This window comes from Microtus pennsylvanicus, chromosome 3, assembly GCF_037038515.1.
Source record: "Microtus pennsylvanicus isolate mMicPen1 chromosome 3, mMicPen1.hap1, whole genome shotgun sequence".
Classification (NCBI taxonomy): domain Eukaryota; kingdom Metazoa; phylum Chordata; class Mammalia; order Rodentia; family Cricetidae; genus Microtus; species Microtus pennsylvanicus.
The window spans coordinates 45557901-45580355 of NC_134581.1; the positions used below are offsets into that span (position 1 = coordinate 45557901).

A 22455-nucleotide genomic window follows, 5' to 3' on the forward strand; every position below is an offset into this window, starting at 1 on the left:
TGCAGTCCTGGCCTGTCCTGGAACTCACTTTGTAGACCAGGCTGGCCTCAAACTCAGAGATCCACCTGCCTCTGCCTCCAGAGTGCTGGGATTAAAGGTGTGTGCCACCACTGCCCAATTTAGAAGGCCTGTTTTTTGTTTGTTTGATTTTTTTAAAAAATATTGTCACCAGTTTCCACAGGCAGGGGGTTCATAGGGCTCTTGATGCTGCTGGGCCAGAAGTATAACTCTTACAGTCTACTGTTGAGAAATATTTAGTGTTAAGAATGACTTGGCTTTGCAGGGATAATGTGGTCTGTCTCACTTCTAATCTCCTAACTCCTTCTCCACCCCTTTGTCTTCATCTCTTCTGTTTGCCTGAGGCTGTGGGTGGGGAGATGGCTAAGTCAGTAAAATGTCTTGTAGCTCAAGTAAGTGGACCCAAGTTCAGATCCCAGGACCCACATACACACTGATCCCAGGAGCTCATTGGGCAGCCAAACTATATGAATGAATAAATTCCTCCTGGCTCCTAAAGAAGGTAAGATGTGATTGAAGGAGACACCTGATGTCGTCCTCTGGCCTCTACCACACAGGCTTCTCTTCACACGAAGGAGTCCCATCTTTATACAGTGTTCGCCAACCTAGCCCAGGCCATCCAACTTAGAATCCTGACTTTAACAACCAGGGGTGTATGTAAAAGAGGGCCTAGATCTTTACATGTTCCTGGGCTAGAGCCTGAATCTTCGCTATCACCCAGCTCTTCTCTCTCTCTCTCTCTCTCTCTCTCTCTCTCTCTCTCTCTCTCTCTCTCTCTCTTTCTTCCCAATAGGTTAACATGAGCTGAATTCTCAAATTCATTAAAGTTTCTTGGTAAGACAGACTTAGTAATACAGAATTCCATAACTTTACTATTTCTGAGATGAACTTGGTATTTTGTTTCCTCAGTGGTAACTTTGCTGATGTTTCAAAATACAATTGCTTACCACATACATAGGGCTCATGAGTAATTCATGCTCTCCTTATCGGTGTCAGTGCGCTCATTCACCCCACCACCACCCTTTCCCCTAGTGCTGGGATGGAATCCCAGGCCTTCTGCACCGAGGGACATAACAAGAGCTGTTTTCCACACAAACTACACTCTCTACTGATCATGTAGCTCTCCTGCCTCAGGCCTCTGGAATATCTTAACCCTTGCTCCAGCCCCACTCCCTTCATTGGTTCCCCAGGTCAGGGTGCCTCAGGACTTGAGTTCTCTTTTGACCCTCACCTCGCCTGTTTTCTTTGAACTCCAATGCCTGGCCCACCCAGAGAGGTTGGCATCATGCTAGAAGCTCACAAGGCAGGTTTCTATGTTTCCGCCACAATGCCCCTGCTATGGTTTCCGCAGCATGGCAGACCGTGCTGAGGGGACAACTGCATGGATTCCCAGGTCTTGCTCTGGGTGGTCAATGCCATGTCAGAATCCTCCAACTGCTCAGCGCCAAACTTGCCCATCTCTGTACGCTCAGTGGTAAGGTCACAAGCCCAGCAGCCCCAAGCTTTGAGGAAGGAAGCATACCTCTGGGGCTACATGCGGCCACTGCTCCCTTCTCTCCTGTGAGCAGATGCTATCACTTCTGGTTAACTGTTTCCCATCCTTGCCTTGGCCCCACACTGCATTCACACTCACTCGGTTTCGGTGGTGACTCAAGGGTCAGTGCTGGGGTGTGGCTCAGGCTGGCTAGGCTCTATTCCCCTAGGTACAGGTATTAAGGATGGATGCAGAGTCAGGTGGTGGTGGCATATACCTTTAATCCTAGAATTTGGGAGGCAGAAGCAGGCAGATCTCTGTGAGTTTGAGGCCAGCCTGGTCTACAGATGGAGTTCCAGGACAGCCAGGATTACAGAGTGAAACCCTGTCTTAAAAAACAAACAAATAAAAAAACAAACAAACAAAAAACAACAAAAAAAGAAAAACAGAATTCAAACAGGTCAATGAGACTCCATTCTGACGTGTTGCTGATAATGCTAACAAAGAGGCTGGATGACAGAGCTGTGCTTCTGGGGGCTCTGTCACCACTTGGAGAGACCCTGGCTAAGAATGAAGCCAAAATAAAGGAAAGTAATGTGTTTATCCCCAAGGTCAATGACTGGGCACCTAGATACATTCCAACTCATTTATGTCAGGAAATGGATTCCCTTTGGGGTCAAGCTAGTTTGACTTCTATCCTGTATCCCAGAATTCTAATGATCATAAAATACCATAGTGAGATGGTTTCACTTTGGAGAGAAAACCTTGATTGAGTTCTAATCTATTTAGAAAGAGAAACTGTTAGCACATATCAACTTTTCCTGTTTTCGTAACTCTTGATGTACACAGAGCACGGATTCTCCTGAGCTAGTGGATGAATACGGTCCCTCTGCTGCATGTCTAGGGCCTGCTTGGCGCTCCCGACAGGAAAGTCCTCGCTAAAGGAGTCTAATGAACCAACTTATCGCGATGTGACGGGGACACCATCTGTTGTAGAACTTACTACTCATGCTTTCATATCATGACTACAGACGAGAACGAGCCAATCACAAACTGTTCTCTCTCCAGTGGAGTAGTCCACACCCCCTTTGATTCCCATCCCACTCTGTGGATGCGTCTCTTCTACTCTATTAAAAGCTGAACTTTTGACACAAATCTTGTTTAGACTTTTGAAAACTCCATATCCATTTCCAAATGCCTAGGCTGTATTTTTCTGTCAGAGGATCCAAGGAAACTCAGGTATGCCTTTCCCTTGAAGAAGAGAGGCCACTGTTCCTCAGCTGGTTGATCTGCTCATGTGGCCTGGCAGTTCACACATCACTGTTTTCTAGTATAGACTCACCGACCTTTCCATTTCTAAGACCCTTTGAGACTCTCATTTGAAGAGATTATACATTTATTAATCTTCAGAATAACAGTTTGTTTTGTTGTTTTAAAATGTGAAGTGGATTTATAGACATGGACAAAACTTCTTTATATCCTTATCTTTATTTCAACATTTTTCTACAGCAGCTAGGAGAATACAGAGCTAACAACAGATACATACTAAGTACAACATTAGACAACTACAAATTCAGAGCAGAAAATGTCATTCTGATATTGTTTTGGCTTTCCTTTTAGCATTAGGTGATATCCAGTGAGAAACTCATGTTTCCAAGGCTTTGTTGATATGAGGTGAATTGTTAACATTCTAGAAGCTTTCCTGTGAGACTCTCTGGAGAGGCTTGGTAACACCTCTCACCTTTCAGCATTTCTGCTTCCTCACCTAATCACTTTGCAGAGATTAACTGTGTAGATCAAGAAAATTCTTTCTCCAGATTCAAGGAAAAAAAACAGATTTGAAAACTGCAATGCCCCATTTCATTGTATTTCCAAGGCAGGTCCATTTCACACTAAGTTATAAACAGTTAAAATAAAAATGCAGTATGTTTAATGTCATGAACTCATCTGTGCAATACTGCTGGAATAATTTAAATTTTCCAAGAACACAAGAAAATCAATACTATGTCAGAAATCCACAAAGGAACATATTTAGGGATTATAAACCACAACACATATCCACATTTAAAGGAAAAAAAATCACTGTTTGCAGGAAAAATAATGGCTCATGTGACTTAGGTTAAGATTTTATAGCACATAATAACAGTAAGTTATTGAAACTACTGACTCTGGAAAATACACAGGAATGCATTAATTTTTCAAACATTAAATTATATATGACAATTTCAACCTTCAAAAGCAAACCCAAAACTTTCTCAACTATTCCAAGCAATATGACAATGCCAAGGATATGTTAATTGTTTACAGATATGTTATGAGTCTAATTCTATCCATTACATTAAGCTAATGAACATTTTCAGCTAGGCCAAATTATAAAATAAAAAAAATGTATAAAATGCATTTGGGAGATGTTTGACATGGCATCTTTCGGTTTCTGATCTATCGAGACCCCACGGATACTCTGACGTCCGTCCTGCTTCCTCCACACGAGCTCGTTTCCTTACTGTCGTGAGGAGCTGCACTAGCCCAGAAACACTCTGAAAGCTAACATTTTATTGGTTGCTTCATAAATCCCAATCTCCGTTTGGAAATGACAGGTGGCAGGAGATGCAGGAAGGAGAGAAAGGAATCAGTGGTAGGAAGCCATATCCAATCCAAATCTTCACAAAACCTCAAGAAACATGGCAAGATATCCCTCACTGAGGACAAGTTCTGGGGAACTTAAGGCAGCTCTAATAGGGACGGGGCAAGGGTTAAGGCGGCCCTCACAGCACAGTCTGAGAACAGTTACAAAGCACTAGCACAATGCTTGTGGCCTCCAGCACGCATGCCCACAGGCAGCGCCAGCGTCTCCCTGGCAACGTGCTGGGGGCACTTCCAAGCTTACAGTGACTTGCCAATGGTGGACAGCCCCAGGGAGGGAAGTCCTTAGTGTCCTGGGCTCCCCTAGACAAGACAGCAGACTGAAACTACAGGAGAGTTCTCTGTAGGCTGTGCCGCTTAGTCAGGGGCTCTCCCAGGGAAACTCAGGGCTGTGGAGCGTGGCCTGCCTGGCCTCTTCAGATCTGAGGTTTCTACTGCTTCCTGCCCTCTTAGTTTGAGAGCCCGTACCCTGTCAACTAGCATTGATTACGTCAAAGGGCAAGCCTTGTCACAGTTGGCGCTACAAGTACTGTGCACCGGCCTCCACAGAAGCAAGCTGATGCCCATCATTTTTCTCTTCCCACGTACCAGTAGAGAAGAAGAGGGCCCTCACTAGCCCAGGGCACCCCCAGCATCTGGAGGACAGTGCCACCCTAGGCAAGTCACTGAGCACACCGTTGTCCCGAATTGTCCCTCACATTGACTGTGGGAGCTGTCTCCTGTGGACGCTGTGAGGGAGTGAGGTAAGAGAGAAGAGTGCTGGCGTGAAGCACATGCATACGGGTTCTAGCACACATGGACATTCGCTCTTTAACCCTCGACAAGACCTCCTGAAACCTCTCAGCTGGCGGCTGTGGGTGTGAGAGAAGGGACTCTGGGGAGCTCTCAGGATGGCAGTAGCTCCTCTTTCCTAGAATTGTCAGAAAAGTAATTTCTCACAACAATCAAGACACTGCTTTTCACAGCCTCCTGTATACACTCGGAAAGAATATGTGTATTGCACACGCTTGCTCACCCGTTAGGAGTCTATCTACTAAAATGGATCAGTAACAAAGCAAGTCCTCTAAACTGATTTCTATCACTTGGCTTTGGATTACAGTTCTGTATATTTGCTTTCAAAGCAGTGCCGGGTTATGAGGAATGTTCAAAGCTTCTAAAGGAACCATCAACTTGTCCTTTCTGAATCTTGTTTCATGCTTATCTTTCCTGCTTTGGAGCTACTTGAAGGCAGACTCAAGCCTTGGGCTAAGAAAAGCTGCAGGAAGGGAGGGGAAACTGCTTCTTCTCACCTTGGATCCCACGGGTGTACACTGCACGTGCAGCAGGGAAAGTGGGTGGTTCTGGCAGGGGCTACCAAGAGAAGAGGTGCTGTGCTGTTGTGCCTTCCAAGAGCTCCTTCTTTGGAGTCCAAGTGTGTCACAGAGGAATGATGGAAGAGCCAATCAGTGATAATGATAAGGAGTACAGAAACGAGAACAGAAAGGTGTGTGCACAGACACCAAAAGGTAAGTCCCATGCATGCCGGCCAGCGCCACAGAAAACCATCTGGCTCGTAAATTAGACCGAGGGAAGAAGCAGGAAAGTGTGACAGGCAGAGGAAAAGCTGGGTGTGTGTCTGAAGCTAGGTGAGGGCACAGATGACAGAATGAAGGTTACCCTACCTAGTCGGCAGAAACCTGGTGCTTCCTTAACAAAGTGCACACAGTCACTTACCAGGTTTTGAGGTTCCCTGGTTATAAAGTATTCTTCTGAGGACTAAAAGCCTCCAGATAAACAAGAGGCGTTACTTCAGATCCCCATCTGGGGTTCTGAAGCAGCTTCAAAGAGCTGGAGCCTGGAATCATGGAAACTCTGAGCCATTATCACTGAAACAGGAGAAACTGCGGAGTAGGAATAGCTATGGAGCAGGAGTTTCAGTTCTTGACAGCAGAGAAAAAGTGCCAGGAACTGTAGGACACAATGTCTGGAGTGAGGAAAAAACGGGCTCCAGGGACAGTGGAAGCACGATCTTGAAGACAAAACTCAGGGTGTACAACAGTTGCGTCCTTCACAGGATTAAGCTGGGAGCAGGGTGTGGGAGGACTGCCAGGGCTGAGGGAAGACAGCCTACACATGGCTCTGTTTGCTGAGCAGCTCTTCCACCTGCTACCCCCTCTAGCTGTATGACACACGGCACGAATGAAGCTGCTTTAAGCATTAACTGCTCACTGAAACAAAATAGAAAACCCACAAAAATTGAATCTGGTTGAATTAGTGTTTTAGGTTCTGCAAGTAAATAAATGTATTAGAACTGACGAAGGGCTGAGACAGCAGCTCAGTGACAGAGGACTTATTTAACATACATGGGGCCCTGGGTTCAATAAAATCCTTCAAATGACAAAGCAGTTCATCATGTAACAAAAATCACTAAACTATGTGACTTTCAAGTAACACAAATACATTAGGATTTTCCTAAAGTACCTATATGATGTACGTTAAGAAAAAGTTGTGGCTACGTAAACTTGTTACTGTGTTAACCCAGGGAACCGACAGGCACTAAACACTGGTCTTTACAACAGGATGAACTGAGTAACTGTGGCCCCTTGCCCTAGGAACCAAGCATGAGGGGACTGTAAATGGGGAAGTGGCTGGAACAACCAGTTACCTAACCCTCTTATTTTATAAACAAGGACATTCAGGCTCCAGTAAGATAATGGACAATAACTGCTGTTTAATAACAGTATTTATCATTGACTTGAAACTGTTTAGCTCTCATCAATAATATTGCACATATTTAAATGTCATTGTTATCGACCATCTTACAGTTAAACTATATAAATTGATGATGTAACTAAGAACCAGAGGAATAAAAGCTAAGAATTTGTTCTTACATAACTCAAAGGATTTATTATATAAGACTTCCAGGAAAAAAAGTGGAGACTATGTTTAATTAGACTTTCATAATGAAGGTTTAGAATCTAGGTCTTACTGAACCAAATCCTCTATAAAATTTAATAATCTTCTTATATTTCTTACATAAATCTTCTTACTGTATTTATAATATGATGTCTTTAAAAGTATTTAGTGATATCTGAAAACACTTTTAGAGGATGCAACACCTATACCCCCTGAATTATAATGATTTATTATATGTCTCTTTTGAATAACTTATAGGATAATCAAAGTTTCAAGATCTGAATCATAAATATTCTGATAGTCCTTTCAAGATAGTGACTGAGGCTAACACTTAATAAATTAAAAATAGGACCAGTTAATGTTGAATATATGCATGGCAAGAATAAGATTTGGGAACTAAAAATAAGTAATTTTACAGAACACTATACCATGATATGATGATAGCCACACAGGTAAAATTAATTTGCATATCAATAATTGCATATGCAATCCTGATCAGCAAGGACATCCCAACCACTCTAACACTATCTAAACATCAAACATCTTGTCCTATCACTACACAACTTCCAGTGTCTGCTCCTTGTGCAGATGAACCTGTGGATAATTGTATATAACCCTGTTAAAACTGATCTGGTTGAATTGTAAACAGTGAAGAAAGAGAAGCTGGTTGTGCAGTGCCTAATAAGACTATCATCAGGAGACAGCACGTAGCAGTAATTTAAGATGCTTGGTAAGCTACAGTACAAAAAGCAACTATGCTACCTAGCAAGCCAGCATCTTTAATATCGCTGTACCATAATGACACAAACAAGGAAGTTACTTAGGCAATTACTTTACATATTGCCAGTTTATTTTTTGATCCAGTTTGACAATATCAACATGATTGGCTCCTAAGCTGATATGTATTCAGTAGTTCTTTGTTTGTGCCTTGCTAACAACAGTTCGTCCGTATGGAATTGTATTTTTCTATGTCACTTAAATGCAGCACTAAAGGTTTAAAACAAACGCTGTCAGCTGAAGACACACACCTTTTACCCTTCTTCTCATTCCTCCCTGATAGCATCCATCTGTATGCAAACTCAACTGGTGAAGAATGAACGCTGGTTTAAAGGTAACATGGGACAAGGTGTCTCCTCCCAAGTGAAAGGATTCTAGGGAAACTTCCAGTTAATAACATCTTCTTTTAGAGATAATCAGTACTTTTTCTTTAAAAACGTATTTTCAGTAGCTCAATGGAAACGACTGTTCTTATTCAGAGGAGAAATGCGTTCTCTGTCTTTGCCTGGACAGCACTTCAGACCCGTGCAATGAAGCCCAAGCCTAGGCTGGCTGGGATCTGGATGGTTTCTAGGGCCAGGGAGGATGGGTTAAAGGGAAATGTGACAGGAAAGATGTGTTTAGCATCCATGAGCAGCTGTGGAGAATCTTTCCTGTCTCGTAACCGCATCTAAGATTAAGAAAAAGGACAAGCAGGGTGTTAGTACTTCCAATTTGTAAGATACTTTTCTACCGAAATTTCTACTAAAAAAAACTTTAATAAAAATGTTAATCTTTGCTTAAAAATATTTATTGACTATAATCTTATATAAAAAGTCAATGTCCTGCAAAATAAGTAAAATGGAAAAGTAAAGATAAGAACACACTATCCCTCCAAAACATGGTAAATACTCCACTGGAGCGAGCCTGGGGTGAAACAGTGAGAAAGAACAAGCCCCTTACCTGTATAGTGCGGATGAATGAGACAGAGACCCTTTCTTCAAACTCATTAACAGGGGTGTACAGGTTCAATACCTTGACGATCTGGAGAGATAAAGGGTAAAGCTTTTGGCATATTTCACAAACAGGCTGGCTCTTCATGATCTAATGAGTGGGAAGGACCTCTTAGTTTTACCTGGGGTGGGCTGGAGAGGGAAGGAGACGTGTGTGTGTGTGTGTGTGTGTGATAATCATATCCCAACTGCAGCCTGAGCTGGACTTGAGTTTGTTACCCTCTTGTATCAGCTTCCAGGTGCTGTGATTAGAGACTGTACCACCTTGCTGGCCTCACTTTCAAGCTGTTATTTAAAGCTGTGCTAACACACTGGTCATCACAGCCACATGTAGTTATTTACATTTAAATTAGTTAAACAGAAGGTTAAGTACAGGGCAATGCTGACCTATAGGCAAAGTGTATGGTAAGCACCAGAGACATGGAATAAGAGGCAGGAACAGTGACCAGTCTGTGAGTGACACACTGGACTCAGGAATTAGGCATTCAGAAGCAAGGGTTAGAGCTGGGCAGAGAAGAACTGTTCACTAAAATCTGCCGGGTAAATCAAAGAGATAACTGGATTCTAGGTCTACCTAATGCTTGGGGCATATACTAAAGTTGAAATATTTAAGTTCCAGAGCACATTCTTTAAAATCTGGAGGACAGGGAACATGTATAAACTGGGTTTCCCCACTGTTCCTTTACAGACAGTGGTTCTGACTGTCTTCCCTGAGAACAGTGAATTACACTGGCCACAGCTGCAGTGCTCAGCACTGGGAAGACAAAGATTCAGTGCAGGAAACACCAGGCAAAGAGAACAGCAGGCTCTTTGGATGCCTTCTTCCAGCTGTTGCTGTTTCCTCTGACAACCTTCCTATCCTGTCCCTGTCCAAGGTTAATGCTGCGGAGCAGCACTGCTCAGAAAAAGGCTGTCATCTCCCCCAGTGCTTCTTTTTAAGCAGAAGAGCAGTGTCTGTTAGAGGTTTTATGACAGTGTCAGCTTCATGCATTTCTGTTTCCCCATTGAACTATAAGCTCATGAAGGTGGAGATTTTTCATTCTTAAGTGAAGTATTTTCCCCTACAAGTATATGATACTGTGTGGTGGGAATTAATCACTTGAAAAACTGAGAGTAAGAAATGCTTTGAGCATGTGTGTGCACATGTGGGCAGTGCAGAGCATGCATGTGTAGTCAGAAGGCGACCCTTGGGAGCTGGCTCTCTTCTACCATGTGGGCAGTCAGAGGGCGGCCCTTGGGAGCTGGCTCTCTTCTACCATGTGGACAGTCAGAGGGCGGCCCTTGGGAGCTGGCTCTCTTCTACCATGTGGACAGTCAGAGGACGACCCTTGGGAGCTGGCTCTCTTCTACCATGTGGACAGTCAGAGGGCGGCCCTTGGGAGCTGGCTCTCTTCTACCATGTGGACAGTCAGAGGGCGGCCCTTGGGAGCTGGCTCTCTTCTACCATGTGGGTTTCAGGGATCAAGCTCAGGTCATTAGACTTGATGGTAAGTGCCTTTACTACCTGAGCCACATTACTGGATCCAAATAGAAAAATATAAAGATCCATTAATTATTAAATAACATAGAAATAACTTCATGAATTGGAGCTCCACAGAATATATGCCCCACAGGACATCGTTTTATTCCAGGCTGTCTCTCAAGGCTGAGTATATCACACAGAGTACTAGGTACCCACTCTTTGCTGAATATTCTGTAGATGCCTATTAGTAGTATTGAAATGTATTAATTGATAATAAAATCTCCTCTCTTTCAGATTTACAGTTATGTATCTTCTTGTCAAAGGAGGAAGTCAGTGCAGAGAGGAGAGCAACGGCTAGGCCTGCCTTCTCTGAATTCCTCTGTGACGGTTGCTATGGTGTGCCTCCTTAGGAGGCTGTAGTACCTGGGCAGTGGTCAGAGCATTGCACATGGAGCAGATGGCTTCAGCATCATCATCGGTTTTCTTTTTCACTTGCAAAAGTTGAGCAGCCTGAATGAGAGGTTCCAGAGTCTCTTTGGCCCCACTGTTCATTAGATTCTTGTCACGTAGCCATTCTTCCAATTGACTGACATTGTACCTACGCCAAAAATAAAAAGAGAAAGTGTAAGAAAGAATAAAAGAGAAAATGCAAATTTTCTGAATGCTGTCATAAGTGTCTTAATTTTGTGTATGTAGCCTTGTCAGTTAAAATGACAGGTAGTATTTTTGTTCAATTTTCTAAAATCTAATCATCTGTGCTTTAACATTTATCATTATAAAGTCATGAGGCTTATAATTGTAATTATGTAAGAATGAATGACAAGAGACTGCAACTCTTTACTGAAGATGGAAACAAAGTCACCAGAGGAAAAGTTATTAGACTTGCTAATAAACAAAACTGAATATAGCACATGACTCTGCACTTACTAAACAGCTGACTAGAATGGACTTTCTGGCTTCTCCTGCAATTTCAGACATAGGTTCCCTTTGCAGGATAAGTCTCTCAATTCTTCATGCACTCTGCCTTACTTAAGACTCCAAATTGATTGGCTGAATAACCAGATACCCAATATATGCTTTGGACTCAAGCTTCTCTAAGAAAGGGCCTTGAAAATGGGAACAGTGGCCTGAGAAAGCCTAGAGATAGGAGAAGAAAAGGGGAAGAAAGCCCTTGGGAAGAGATGGAGTCCAAACTGGAGAGATAAGGAAATTTCCCAGATGCTAGGGTTTAGATGCTCAGCTATCTAATGGCAGATTTCAAGCTACATTTAAGGCAGACCGACACACAGTCAGAATTCAGACAGAAGGAGGAATTATGATATAAAGATGAGTGGCTTCAGTTGGCTGTGATAGCACATGTCTGTAATTTTGGCACTTGGGAAGTAGAGCAAGAAAATGAGGAGTTCACAGTTATCATCGACTACACTGTGAGTTTGAGATCAGCCTGGCTACACGAGGCCCCGTCATTTAAAATAGGATGCATAGCTTCATGAAAAGTTAGAATCCCTGAATGGAGGTCATACCTTAAAGTGAAATGTGGAGAAGAGCGGTCAATATACAACACCAAAGTTTGCTACTAGTAACTATAGATGGATTTTGTAGAAAACCCCCTTTCTCTTTCTCGGGGAACATACCGGCTGCACAGAATAACTATTTGCCTCCCCCATTCAGTCATGTTACAACAATGAGACAATGATGAGCAGCGGGTATAAAATTTAGTTGCTGCTGGGCATGGGTGGTGCGTGCCTGCATTCCTGGCTGAAGCAGGGTTGTGAGCCCCAAACCAGCTGGGTCACACGGTGAGACCTTTTCTCTAACACAAAAAACTATAATTTAAAAATAGAGTATAGTTTTTCTTCAAATTCACCTGTTAGTAAATTATCTCTTCGGATCTATTACTTTTCTTCAACTTAAACCTTTTTTTAATTAGTTGTTTTTAAGTGATTGAGTTTGGTTGGATATATGTACATGTACACACTATGCACAGAGTCCTGAAGAAGGAGTTGTATCTCCTAGAACTGGAATTACAGATAGTTGTGAATCACCACATAGGTGCTGGAACCTTACCTGGGTCCTATGCAAGAGCAGTAAGTGCTCTTAACCACCGAGCCATATCTCCAGCCCCTATTGGACCTATTCTCATTCATATTCCTAATATGGAAAGATATTTCTAAGAGCAACCACCAAATACTAGAAAGTTTCATTTTCCCTAATATTTCCTTACTGTACAGTGAAAACAAATAAAAAAGAGAAAACAAAAGTCTGTTGTTGCTGTGCCTTTTGTACACTCCTACAAACAAGGTGGCTTAACAGAGGAGCAAGAGAACCCACCCAGCTCAGAGAACTGGCTCTATGCCAGTCGTTCTCACATGCTTGGCCATGTGGCACCAAACCTGGGTGCACTGCTTGGAAACAGTCATCAGCCCTCAAGAGGCAAGCAGGGCAGTGACACCTGTTGGTGTTTGCTCACCTGATTTGCATGCCTTTGCTCCAAGAGCACATGTCCTTGCGCAGGAGGAGGTTGTTTAGGGTGATAGCACCCACAATGTAGAACATCTGCTTGACCACCTGCTTGATTAGCTCCGGGTCCATGCCATGCTGACACATGACTGAATGGAAGGAGTTGAGCTGACGTAGGATGGAGTCCAGCGTGTAGGTGCCCTCGTCTGCGATACTGGAGGTTCGCTTTCTGAGTCCTGTGGGCTTCACCCCGGATACACCCTGAATTGTTTCATGCTCTAGCATGCCTGAGACTGTAGAAGTATTTCAATTATTAAGCGGATTCAGAGGGAGGTGCACATGTATATACCCCCCCCCACTTTAGGAAATGACGTGAGAATGAAGATGGTGGGGGAAGGAAAGGCTCCAAGACTTCACCTTTGGATTTAAACTTTAGTGAAGTAGTAAGTTTTTTCCAGTATTAAGTAACCTTACTGCTGTATTTTCTAAAAGAAGCAGCAGCTTTTGGGACTGCACTGGCATGTAGTATCTGAGAAGTTTTGGGAGTGGTTAAATAAGTGTTCTTTGTATTTGATCTCAGATATTAAAAACCACAAATCCAAACAACACCAAGAACAAAACAATAACAAGAAGACAGTAAGAAAGGTGTGACCTTGGGAAGCAGTCTTGGAGAATAAGACCTGCTAGAGCCGGTGGTGTGGGGATTGGAGAGCTGAGCTTCCCCTGATCCTCACAACTGCAGTGAGACTTTGGAATGCCTTGATTTCTCCAGACTTAGTCTCTGTTTTTGTACCTCTTTCTCTGTGTCTGGTTTATGCCTCCTTAGAAAGCTTCTAACAGCCGACTCTGAGATACCCACTCTAAGATGTCCATCCCCCTTACCTGGGAGGCCCTTGAAAGTAATCATCATACCTTGGTTGTTTTTATTTATTCCCTTGTGCTAAACTCAGCTTCCTCACAAACCCTATACCAAAACCATTTGTGAAAACCCATCCCAGCCTCCTTGGTTTCCCCCAGGAGTCTCTGTGCAGTAGTGCCACTGTAGTTAGAAGTCCAAAGTCTTTTTGACAACTGGACACAAGGACAAAGTCTATTGCTAGAAATAAGGCACAGCTAAGTCTTTAGAGAGAAGACTTAAACACAGATTCTAGTGCTTCCGTCATGTGGAGACAGGGATTTCTGTTGTACCTACTATTTTATGTTTTCCACAGGAATACGTGCCGGACACATGTCCCCCTGGCCTCACTTGTTGGCGAGCACACACGATGCTCAGGAACACTGGTCTTACCTATCATCGGCTGAAGGATGTTCTCTAACACTCTCACAAGCTGCTGGTAGATCTGAATGGCCAAGTCGCTTAGCACTTGCCGATATTCGGCAAGGTCAAAATTGGTGAGGCAGTGTTCATTCTGGCGAGATGTGTTGTGTTTCATGAAGCCCTAGAATCAACACAGTGTTAGGGGTGCACAGGAAGCCAGTGCCTCTGTCACCTCACTGACTCTAAGTGTCTCTCTGTCCACCTCACTGTCTCCAAGTGCCTCTGCCCATCTCACTCTGTAATTTGCTCAGCACCTTCACGCCCAGTGCCAGGATATTCATTCTCAATACTATTGCTTATGTTTTTACTCTGGTCATCAACCTCTTCCACTTAAAGTTTTGAATAATAAATGATCTTGACAATCTATACTTAAGATGGGGGGATTTAAGAAAAAAAATACTTCATTAATAAAACAGTAAACACTAAACAAATAACTGAAATTACTCTTTAAATATAGTCCTATTCATATACACCACACCCAGAGGAATATATATGCATAATCTTCTTGTACCAGTATTTTTCTGGATTAGAAAATAAATGAACTTTGTCATTTTCGTCTAACTTGTGGAATCTATACAATGATTTGTTAGATCTTAGAAAGGTCTTTCAGTAGCACTGGTGTAAAAGGAGAATTCCCCAGATGGGCAGCACTTCTTCCAGACACTTTGCATGGAAGCACACTGTTCAGCAGCCCTGCCTGACGATGGAGCTGCTTCCTGAATGACACTGCATCCAGGACCTCCTTCACCGCCTTTCTCAGGATTCTGTTCTCTCAGCCCCACCTTCTTGGGTGCCCTGCTTGTCTCCGAAAAGCCTGTCATTTTGTATGAAAGTCCTTTGCTCCGGGTGCTAGAGATTGCTACTGACTAAGCTTCTCTGCCTGCCATAGGTCTCCAAGTTATGTAGATGCAGAGTCACAGCTCTGGTAATTACTCATTTGACTGATGCTTGATTTGTTTTTGCCATGTTTCTCAAATGCTAGGAAGGAAGAAACCACACCATTGCTCAGCTCACCAGAAGACAGCAAGAATCACTGATTCACATTTCCAAGTCACTTGCTTAGGGGTTTGAAAATTAACATGATTCAAATGTTTTTTAAACTTTCCCTTTAAAAGGTCAGAGAAAGTACAGCACGCTGTTTTTACCACCATGGTTTTCTTACCTCTTCTCCACTATATTGCTTCAAACAGTGCAAAAATCGGCATGTGTTAGAGAGCCAGAAGGAGACAGTTTCAAAATCATCACCTCTTTTCTGTAAGAGAAAATAAGTCTAAATTTTCCTATCCTTAGGAAAAAGGTGGGCAGACACAGAAGGCCCGCTTCTTTCACGAACCATCATAAAGTACCACACCAGTATAGCACACGTTAGTTCACACCATTGTCAGCAGAATCCAAGCAAGTCCCCTGGTAACAAACGTTACTGTTCTTGCCTTCAGACAAGTATTCCCACTTAGCTATCTTAGCTGCCTCTTTGTGCAGAAAAAGGTTCAGTTCACAGTGAACCCAGACTGACTCACACTGCTGGGATTAATGAAAGAAATCAGAAAGAGCCAGAGGCACAAAGGATATAGTAAGTTCTATAATGACGAACATGAAAAAGAGCTTGCCACCCTCAAATGAAGCTTGGATTAAAACTTTTGTCACAATGAATTTTATGGGCAGTGAACCAGAGATGGAGGAAGTCCCACACTGAGTAGACAGGGGAGCTGGCTGGCTCTTAACCATCATGGGAGGAGTACAGGGAGAAGCAAAGTCTCATGCTTCAAAGAGACGCTGGCACTGGAAGTGTTTCTCAAAGGTCAAAGAGTAGGCACAGGGCAGATGGCTACAAGTTTGTGAATGAACCTTTAATACTAGTTCAGACACAGAAAGTTAAAGAATCATCAATGTTTACCTAATTTTTGCATAAGAAACATTAAAATAGTTACCTGGGGTAGATGCCTAGCATTAAATACCTACGGTTTTATCTTAGAAGTTCTTTTTTAAAAATGGTATGGGGGCTGGGTCTGTAAAGTGTTTAGAGAATAAGCATGAGGACCTGAGATTGATCTGCAGCACGCACAGAAGACTGGGGGTAGTAACTTGTAGTCCCAGTACTGGGGAAGCAGATGGGAGACTTCCTGGGGCATACTCTAGTCAGCCTAGCCCAATCAGTGAGTCCCAGGTCCCAGTGAGAAGCCCTGTCTCAAAAAACAAGGTAGGTGGTACTCCTGGGGAACATTGGAGGTTGTTTACTGGCTGCCATGTAGAACTGTGCTCAAGTGGACACATGTGTGCACACACACATACACACACACACAAAGATATATTTAGTGTCTATGTATCCTCCCCCTACCTTTTCTCTACCTACCTATCTTTGGTTTAATGTAGCCTAATCTGGCCTCAGATTCACTATATAGCTGATGCTAGCCTTCAATCCTGATCCTCCTACCTCTATCACCCAAATATGCCACCATACCTGGTTTAAAATGATATATATTTCTTACTGGTACATCAGAGCACAGCCTAGATTTCTAGAAACTATAGAACATTTGTCTTTGATCCTGGTTGTCACTTTATATAGTACAAGTGTATCTAGAACAGGTTATGCTATGAGGAATGGTTAATTTCTTACAGGATCATTTCTTTTAGATAATAAAATTTACATCCTTAAATATGCATAAAACACATTAAAAACCTTAAGATTTGGAGAATATTATTCTGAAATGACGTTAAGAAAGAAATCCTAGAAGATATTTTGTATTTTTTAGCCAAATTTAGTATTTCTAGCTGAAACAGAAGAACTGAGTTCAGGCCTCTACTTTGAAAAAACCTAGCACATTGCCAGAATTATATCCAGGCAGTGGTGGCACACACCTTTAACCCTAGCACTCAGGAGGAAGAGGCAGGTAGATCTCTGAGAATTCAAGGCCAATCTGGTCTACAAAAGAAGTTCCAGGACAGCCAGAATTGTCATACAGAGAAACTCCATCGCAAACCCCTCCAAAAAAAGAATATTGCCAGAATTAAATAAAATGTTATGATATTTCCACACGCAGACAATCATCATGTGGCTTGCATACAGGTTTGACTAAGAACTTTAACTCTTCCACAGACGTGGATTCTATCTACTCCCATGATGGTGCTGGCTGAGCTGGCAGAGAACATCTGTGTAGAAGGGAAGGCAACATTAGTCAAGGCTGTTCCATAGGACAGAGTCACTGGCTGTCTTTGCTGATGACTGAATAAGTCTAGCTGCAAAGTCTCTTAAGGACCTAACAGATATCCTGTAATTGTACCCACATTACCAGTACTCTTAGCATCATCAGAAAGCAAAACCAAGCAAACAAACAAAAACAACCAGACAAAAGGAGAAGGTGATTAAAGAGAGGGCTTCATGAACAAATTAACTCCACTAAAACAGCTTCTTGCCATATGAACAAGATGGGTCTGCTCTGTCCTGTTAAAGTAAAACACTCTGTGCTACTTAAAAATACATGTTTTGGGGACCTTAAAGCATTTAAAACCAATTGCACTTCTCTACTAGTTATCTCAAAATAATATTTTGATAATGAGTAAACTGTACACCAAAATTAGATATTGAATTAATGTCATTATGACTTACAAAGAAAATTAGACAAGCTCAGAATTATTCTCAGTTTTCTTTTCTACTTATTAGGTAAAATTATCTGTGAGCTAAAAACTGTATAGATTATCAATATGCTTTAGAGCCTGTGTCAAAACACTGCTAAGATCAGACCAGGGATGCAGGGCAAACACACTTGAGGCAATGCACATTAAAGCAGAATGCCAAGACTGTTATTATGCTGTGGTAAACACTCTCCTAAACACAAAAATCATTAGCTAATATGGTATGATGATTAGTCAAACTAGATGAATGTATCTTAGATTAGGTTGAGAAAGGGGGAAAAGTTTTAAAAATCTGTCTATGAGTTGACTTAAGAAATAGTAAACACATAGTCTGCTTGGCATCAATATGCCCTAAATTAAATGAGTTATATTTAGAAAAACATCATGAATTTTAAAGAAGAGTCTTTAGAAACCCTGAAGAGATGACAGAGAATAACTTTGCTACAGAAGTGGGGAAGCAGCACTTGTCCCCTCTACTACTCCTAGTTCCTCCCCTACCTCATCTCTCATCCAGATCCCAGCCCATTCTGTCTCTTATTAGAAAACAGATTCCTAAGGAATAATAATAAAATAAGATTAAAAAAAACAAACACATTGGAATTAGACAAAACAAACAAAAGAAAAAGAGCCTAAGAGAAGGCACAAGAAACAAAATTATTCACTCGTTCAAACACTCAGGTATCCCATGAAACACTAAAGTAGAAGCCATAATATGTTCTCAGAGGACCTGATGCAAACCCACGCAGGCCCTGTAAATGCTGTCTCAGTCTCTGAGTTCGTAAGAGCTTTGTCATGTTAAATTAAAGGGCCTTGGTTTTTTGTGTGTGTGTCCAACATCCTCTCTGGCTCTTATACTCTTTCTGATTCCTCTTCTGCAGGGTTCCCTGAGCCCTGAGGGGAGGGATTTTACAATAAAAATTTAAAAGGCCAATTTAGATGCAAGAGATCTTCATCATCGATGCTCTGTTAAGCTGAATAATCAGAAGGCAAGGTGCCTGGATCACATCTTCATTCCTCACAGAAATACTGAGCTAAAAGTAAGAGTGTCTCTCTGGAGTCACTAGGAGGATTACATAAGGTAAGTCGTGGCCACTAAGTTAACAGGCTGCTCCTCCATTGTTAATGCTACTGTCTTTCCCAAGCCTTTTTGTATCTGACTAGCATCTCCATGTTGTCTTCACAGGGATTGTAGGTAACAAGACAGTTTGTGGGATGAATTGGAGAACAGGGGAATAGAAGTTGAAAGAAAAAAAATTAATGTCATAGCAGTCATCTTTTTTATTATAATAAACTACATATTACTGAACTTGACATTTATCTCAACATCAGCATCATATTCTACATATATGGACCACATATTAACATGCATGTATATAATTGGTTTCCACTAAACATTTGAACATATTATTTATTTATCATTGAGTCAGGGTCTTACAGTGTAGACTTGACTGGCCTGGAATTTGCTTTGTAAGGGCAGGCTAACCTTAAAGTCACAGGGATCCTCAAGATGTGTGCCACCATGCCTGGCTTCTGTTAAACATTTTAAATTTGTTTTCAATAAAATCTAAAGAAGACTATTGTTGTCACTTTGCTCCACAATTAAATGCAATAAATGTCAAATTCATCTTGATTACTGTCCAATCTGAACCTGTTCTGAAAGAAGGCATATAAACTGTCATATTTACCACAGGTCCCCAGCTAGTGGTAGCTTTTGAGAGGCTGTGGAATCCTTAGGAAATAAGGGTTAGCTGGAGGAAAGGGGCAGCCTTGACAATTATAGTCCAACCCCATTTCTGAATTAGTCTTTGCTTAGTGTTCCTCTGTGATGAGCTTATACCTCCTTAAGCTCTGAGTCCCTCAAAATTGTCATTCCTTCTTTTAAGTGTTCCTGTCAGGTACTGGGTCACAGTGATGAGAAAGTAGCTAGCCCAGAAAGTTATATAGACGGTTTCCTACAATAGCAGTTTGTGGTAAGACTGAAAAGGGTTTGTAATTAGCAACTGTACCAAGTCTAAAAGAGAAACAGTGCACAGACTGTCATCACTGACAACCATGAGAACTGTGGAACGTGGAACTGACCTTCAAGACTTTTTTGATGCTGTTAATTGTTGATGTCAGCAATGATCTTACTTTCTGATCATCGTTCAGGTAATCAGCATGTCGCACACACATAAATAAGATATATGCTGGTAACCCTGGAATCAAATTGACAGCCACACCACGTGGCTTCAATTCTGAATAAAGAAAAAGGAGAAAAAATTATGTAACCCTGGGAGTCTTTGTAAGGAATGTTTTGTGGGAGAGAAAAGCATAGTTGAGTAAGAGCTCAGTCATTCAGGGCAAGTCATCAACACCCCCAAACCCAGTATTTTAACAGCTCATTAGTGAAATTATTGACTATGGGCACATATCTATATGCAGTTCATATATCCTGCTCTGACTTTCCCCTTGAAGTCCAGTCTTGTATATCAACTTCTTCCTGGCGTCTCTGCTCAGGCACATCAAGTCAAGCCTCTCCCAAGCCAAGTTCTCCATTCCTCATGGTATCTGCTCTCTATGGACCTCTCCCCATCTTCAGCTTCTCAGGTCACAAACCTCACCATTTTTAAAATTCCTTACTTTTCTCACACCATCTACTCAATTTATTAATCTTGCTAGCGCGCCCTAAAAAATACAGCTAGAATCTATCTACTTCTACTAGCTACTTTGCAGTTGAGGGCATTATCACCTCTTTTAGGGCTGCTGGAATAAATTCACCCCCTATTCTCAGATAATTTCCAAGTATCTACAGCCATTTACTTGAGAAAATGCATGTTAGATCATGCCACTTTTGTTCTGAGAATTCTTCAAAGAGCTTCTTGCTCACTTATAAAATTCCAAACCTGAGTTGTGCTCCACACTACCTAGCCCCGTTCTTCCCCATGCTCAGCTCACTCTGCTCCATGACTCCCACCCAGGACTCATGTCTCTGATGTTCTTTCCTCAGAAGCACAACTTGTTCCTTATTCTGTTTAGCCACTGTGCACAGAACACCCCATCAAAGAGTGTTTAATGACAATCTTATATGAAACTGTACACTTACTATTTAGTCTTTACTCTCTATTCTTTTTACCCTGTAATCTACCAGCCTCTGAAACGTTTCTGCTAAATGAAGATCATGTGGAAGCTGAAGCACTTCTGAGCCTATATATAGGACTAAGCTGAGCACCACGAAGCTGAGGAGTGCTACATTAGTGTGACTGTCAACCCCACTGCTGTCACCATGGTAGCTGGGAGGAGAGAAATGTAAAGGCTGAAGATTTCAGTTCACTACTACTCAGGGGTTCATGCATCAGTTCCTTATTTTACTCCCTCATAATTCTTCTTAGAGGCTCACCCTCAAAGCTGTATGCCCCTCCCAAATGCCTCTTCCATTCCCTTTTCAACGCTCCCATCTTTTCCATACTTTGCTGGATCTCTTTCCTTAATTATATTTTTTCTTCCATATTACTGAATTGTACTAAATACAGTAATTCATAAACATTTCTAGGGAATGAAAACAAAAATTTAGAAACTTAAATGACTTACAACAGTGGCATCCAACTGTGGTTACACTTGGGAATCCCTGAGACGTTTCCAGAATAGTACTAGTGAACTCTTTTCCATAGAAATTTCAATTTACTTAATTTGGGGCGGGGGGCTATCAACACTTTTTAAGAGCTTCTTAAGTGGGCTGAGAATATGGCTCAGTATCTGTCTACTGTTCATGTGGCTCTGGGTTTGATTCCCCTCCCCCTCAAACACAATCCCCACATGCTGTTTGTAGTGGAAATACACATAGGCCTTAGTATTCGGGAGGAAGAGACTGGAGTACTGTGAATTCTAGGTTAGCTTTGGCTACATATCAAGTTTTAGGTCAGCCTGGGCTATACACGATGAGATCTTGTCTCAAAACCAAACCAAACCAAACCAAAATTTCCAAGTGATCTTAACATGAAGCCGGAACTGAGAAGCTTACAGTTGGATCCTAGACACAGGCTCTCCCACTCTGATAGTTAATTCTCAGTAAGGACTCTACCACAGCACTCCAGTGCAGGATGAAATGACCCAGAAAACTCCAGAGCTGGACCTGCCAGTGGCTCACATCTATGGCCTTCGCTGCTCAGAAAGCTGAAACTGGATGATAACTCCGGGGAGTTTAAGATAAGCATGGCTACAACGGGACCACTGTCTCCAAAAAGAAATTTTAGAGCTTATTTTTTTTAAACATTTATTTGTTTTGTGCGTGCTGTGTGAGGGCCTATGACGCAATGTTTGTGGAAGTCAAAGAACAGCTTTCAGGACTCTGCCTTCTCCTTCCACCATAGGTGAAGGGACTCTGGCCAGCTCGAGCATGGCGGGCATGGCTCTGGCAGGCCTTGCCATTACCCCATTTCCTCTGCCTTGCTAAAAAACCCGTTAGATGACACTCCTAAAGCTACCCACCAAGGTCTATTCCCTTATTTGGCCACTTCCTCCTTTTGAGGCTGACCACCAAGGTCTAGCTATCAAAGTATTGAAGCCCAACAATCAAAAGCCCACTTTGGCTCACCTAATTAACATGCCCAATTAAAACTAAACACCTCAACCTAACACAGGGTTTCCTCTTTTATGGTTATAAACCGCCATTTTCCTATGTGCAACATCTGTCTCCCCTTTATCCCTTTGGGACAAAGATCCCTTCCCTCTCTCCCCTGTTCCCTCCTCTTCTCCCTTGTCCTTTATCTCCCATTTGTCTCTTATTCCCTGTGCTCTCTCACTCTGCAGT

At 42.2% G+C, this 22455-nt stretch overlaps 1 protein-coding gene across 4 annotated transcripts in view; it reads right to left on the minus strand.

Annotated features, from left to right (window-relative positions):
* Positions 1-2961: 2961 nt before the first annotated feature.
* The window catches only part of Myo5a (myosin VA), a 167012-nt gene continuing 147518 nt past the window's right edge, over positions 2962-22455 (minus strand). For all 4 annotated transcript variants that reach the window (XM_075965249.1, XM_075965248.1, XM_075965247.1 and 1 more), the window contains 7 exons: positions 19749-19903; positions 15202-15291; positions 14010-14160; positions 12732-13014; positions 10685-10859; positions 8750-8830; positions 2962-8477 (listed from right to left, as the gene is read on the minus strand). In XM_075965249.1, the coding sequence (XP_075821364.1) occupies positions 8325-8477; positions 8750-8830; positions 10685-10859; positions 12732-13014; positions 14010-14160; positions 15202-15291; positions 19749-19903 (1088 nt within the window). In that variant the 3' untranslated portion in view covers positions 2962-8324. The remainder of the gene's footprint in view (positions 8478-8749; positions 8831-10684; positions 10860-12731; positions 13015-14009; positions 14161-15201; positions 15292-19748; positions 19904-22455) is intronic.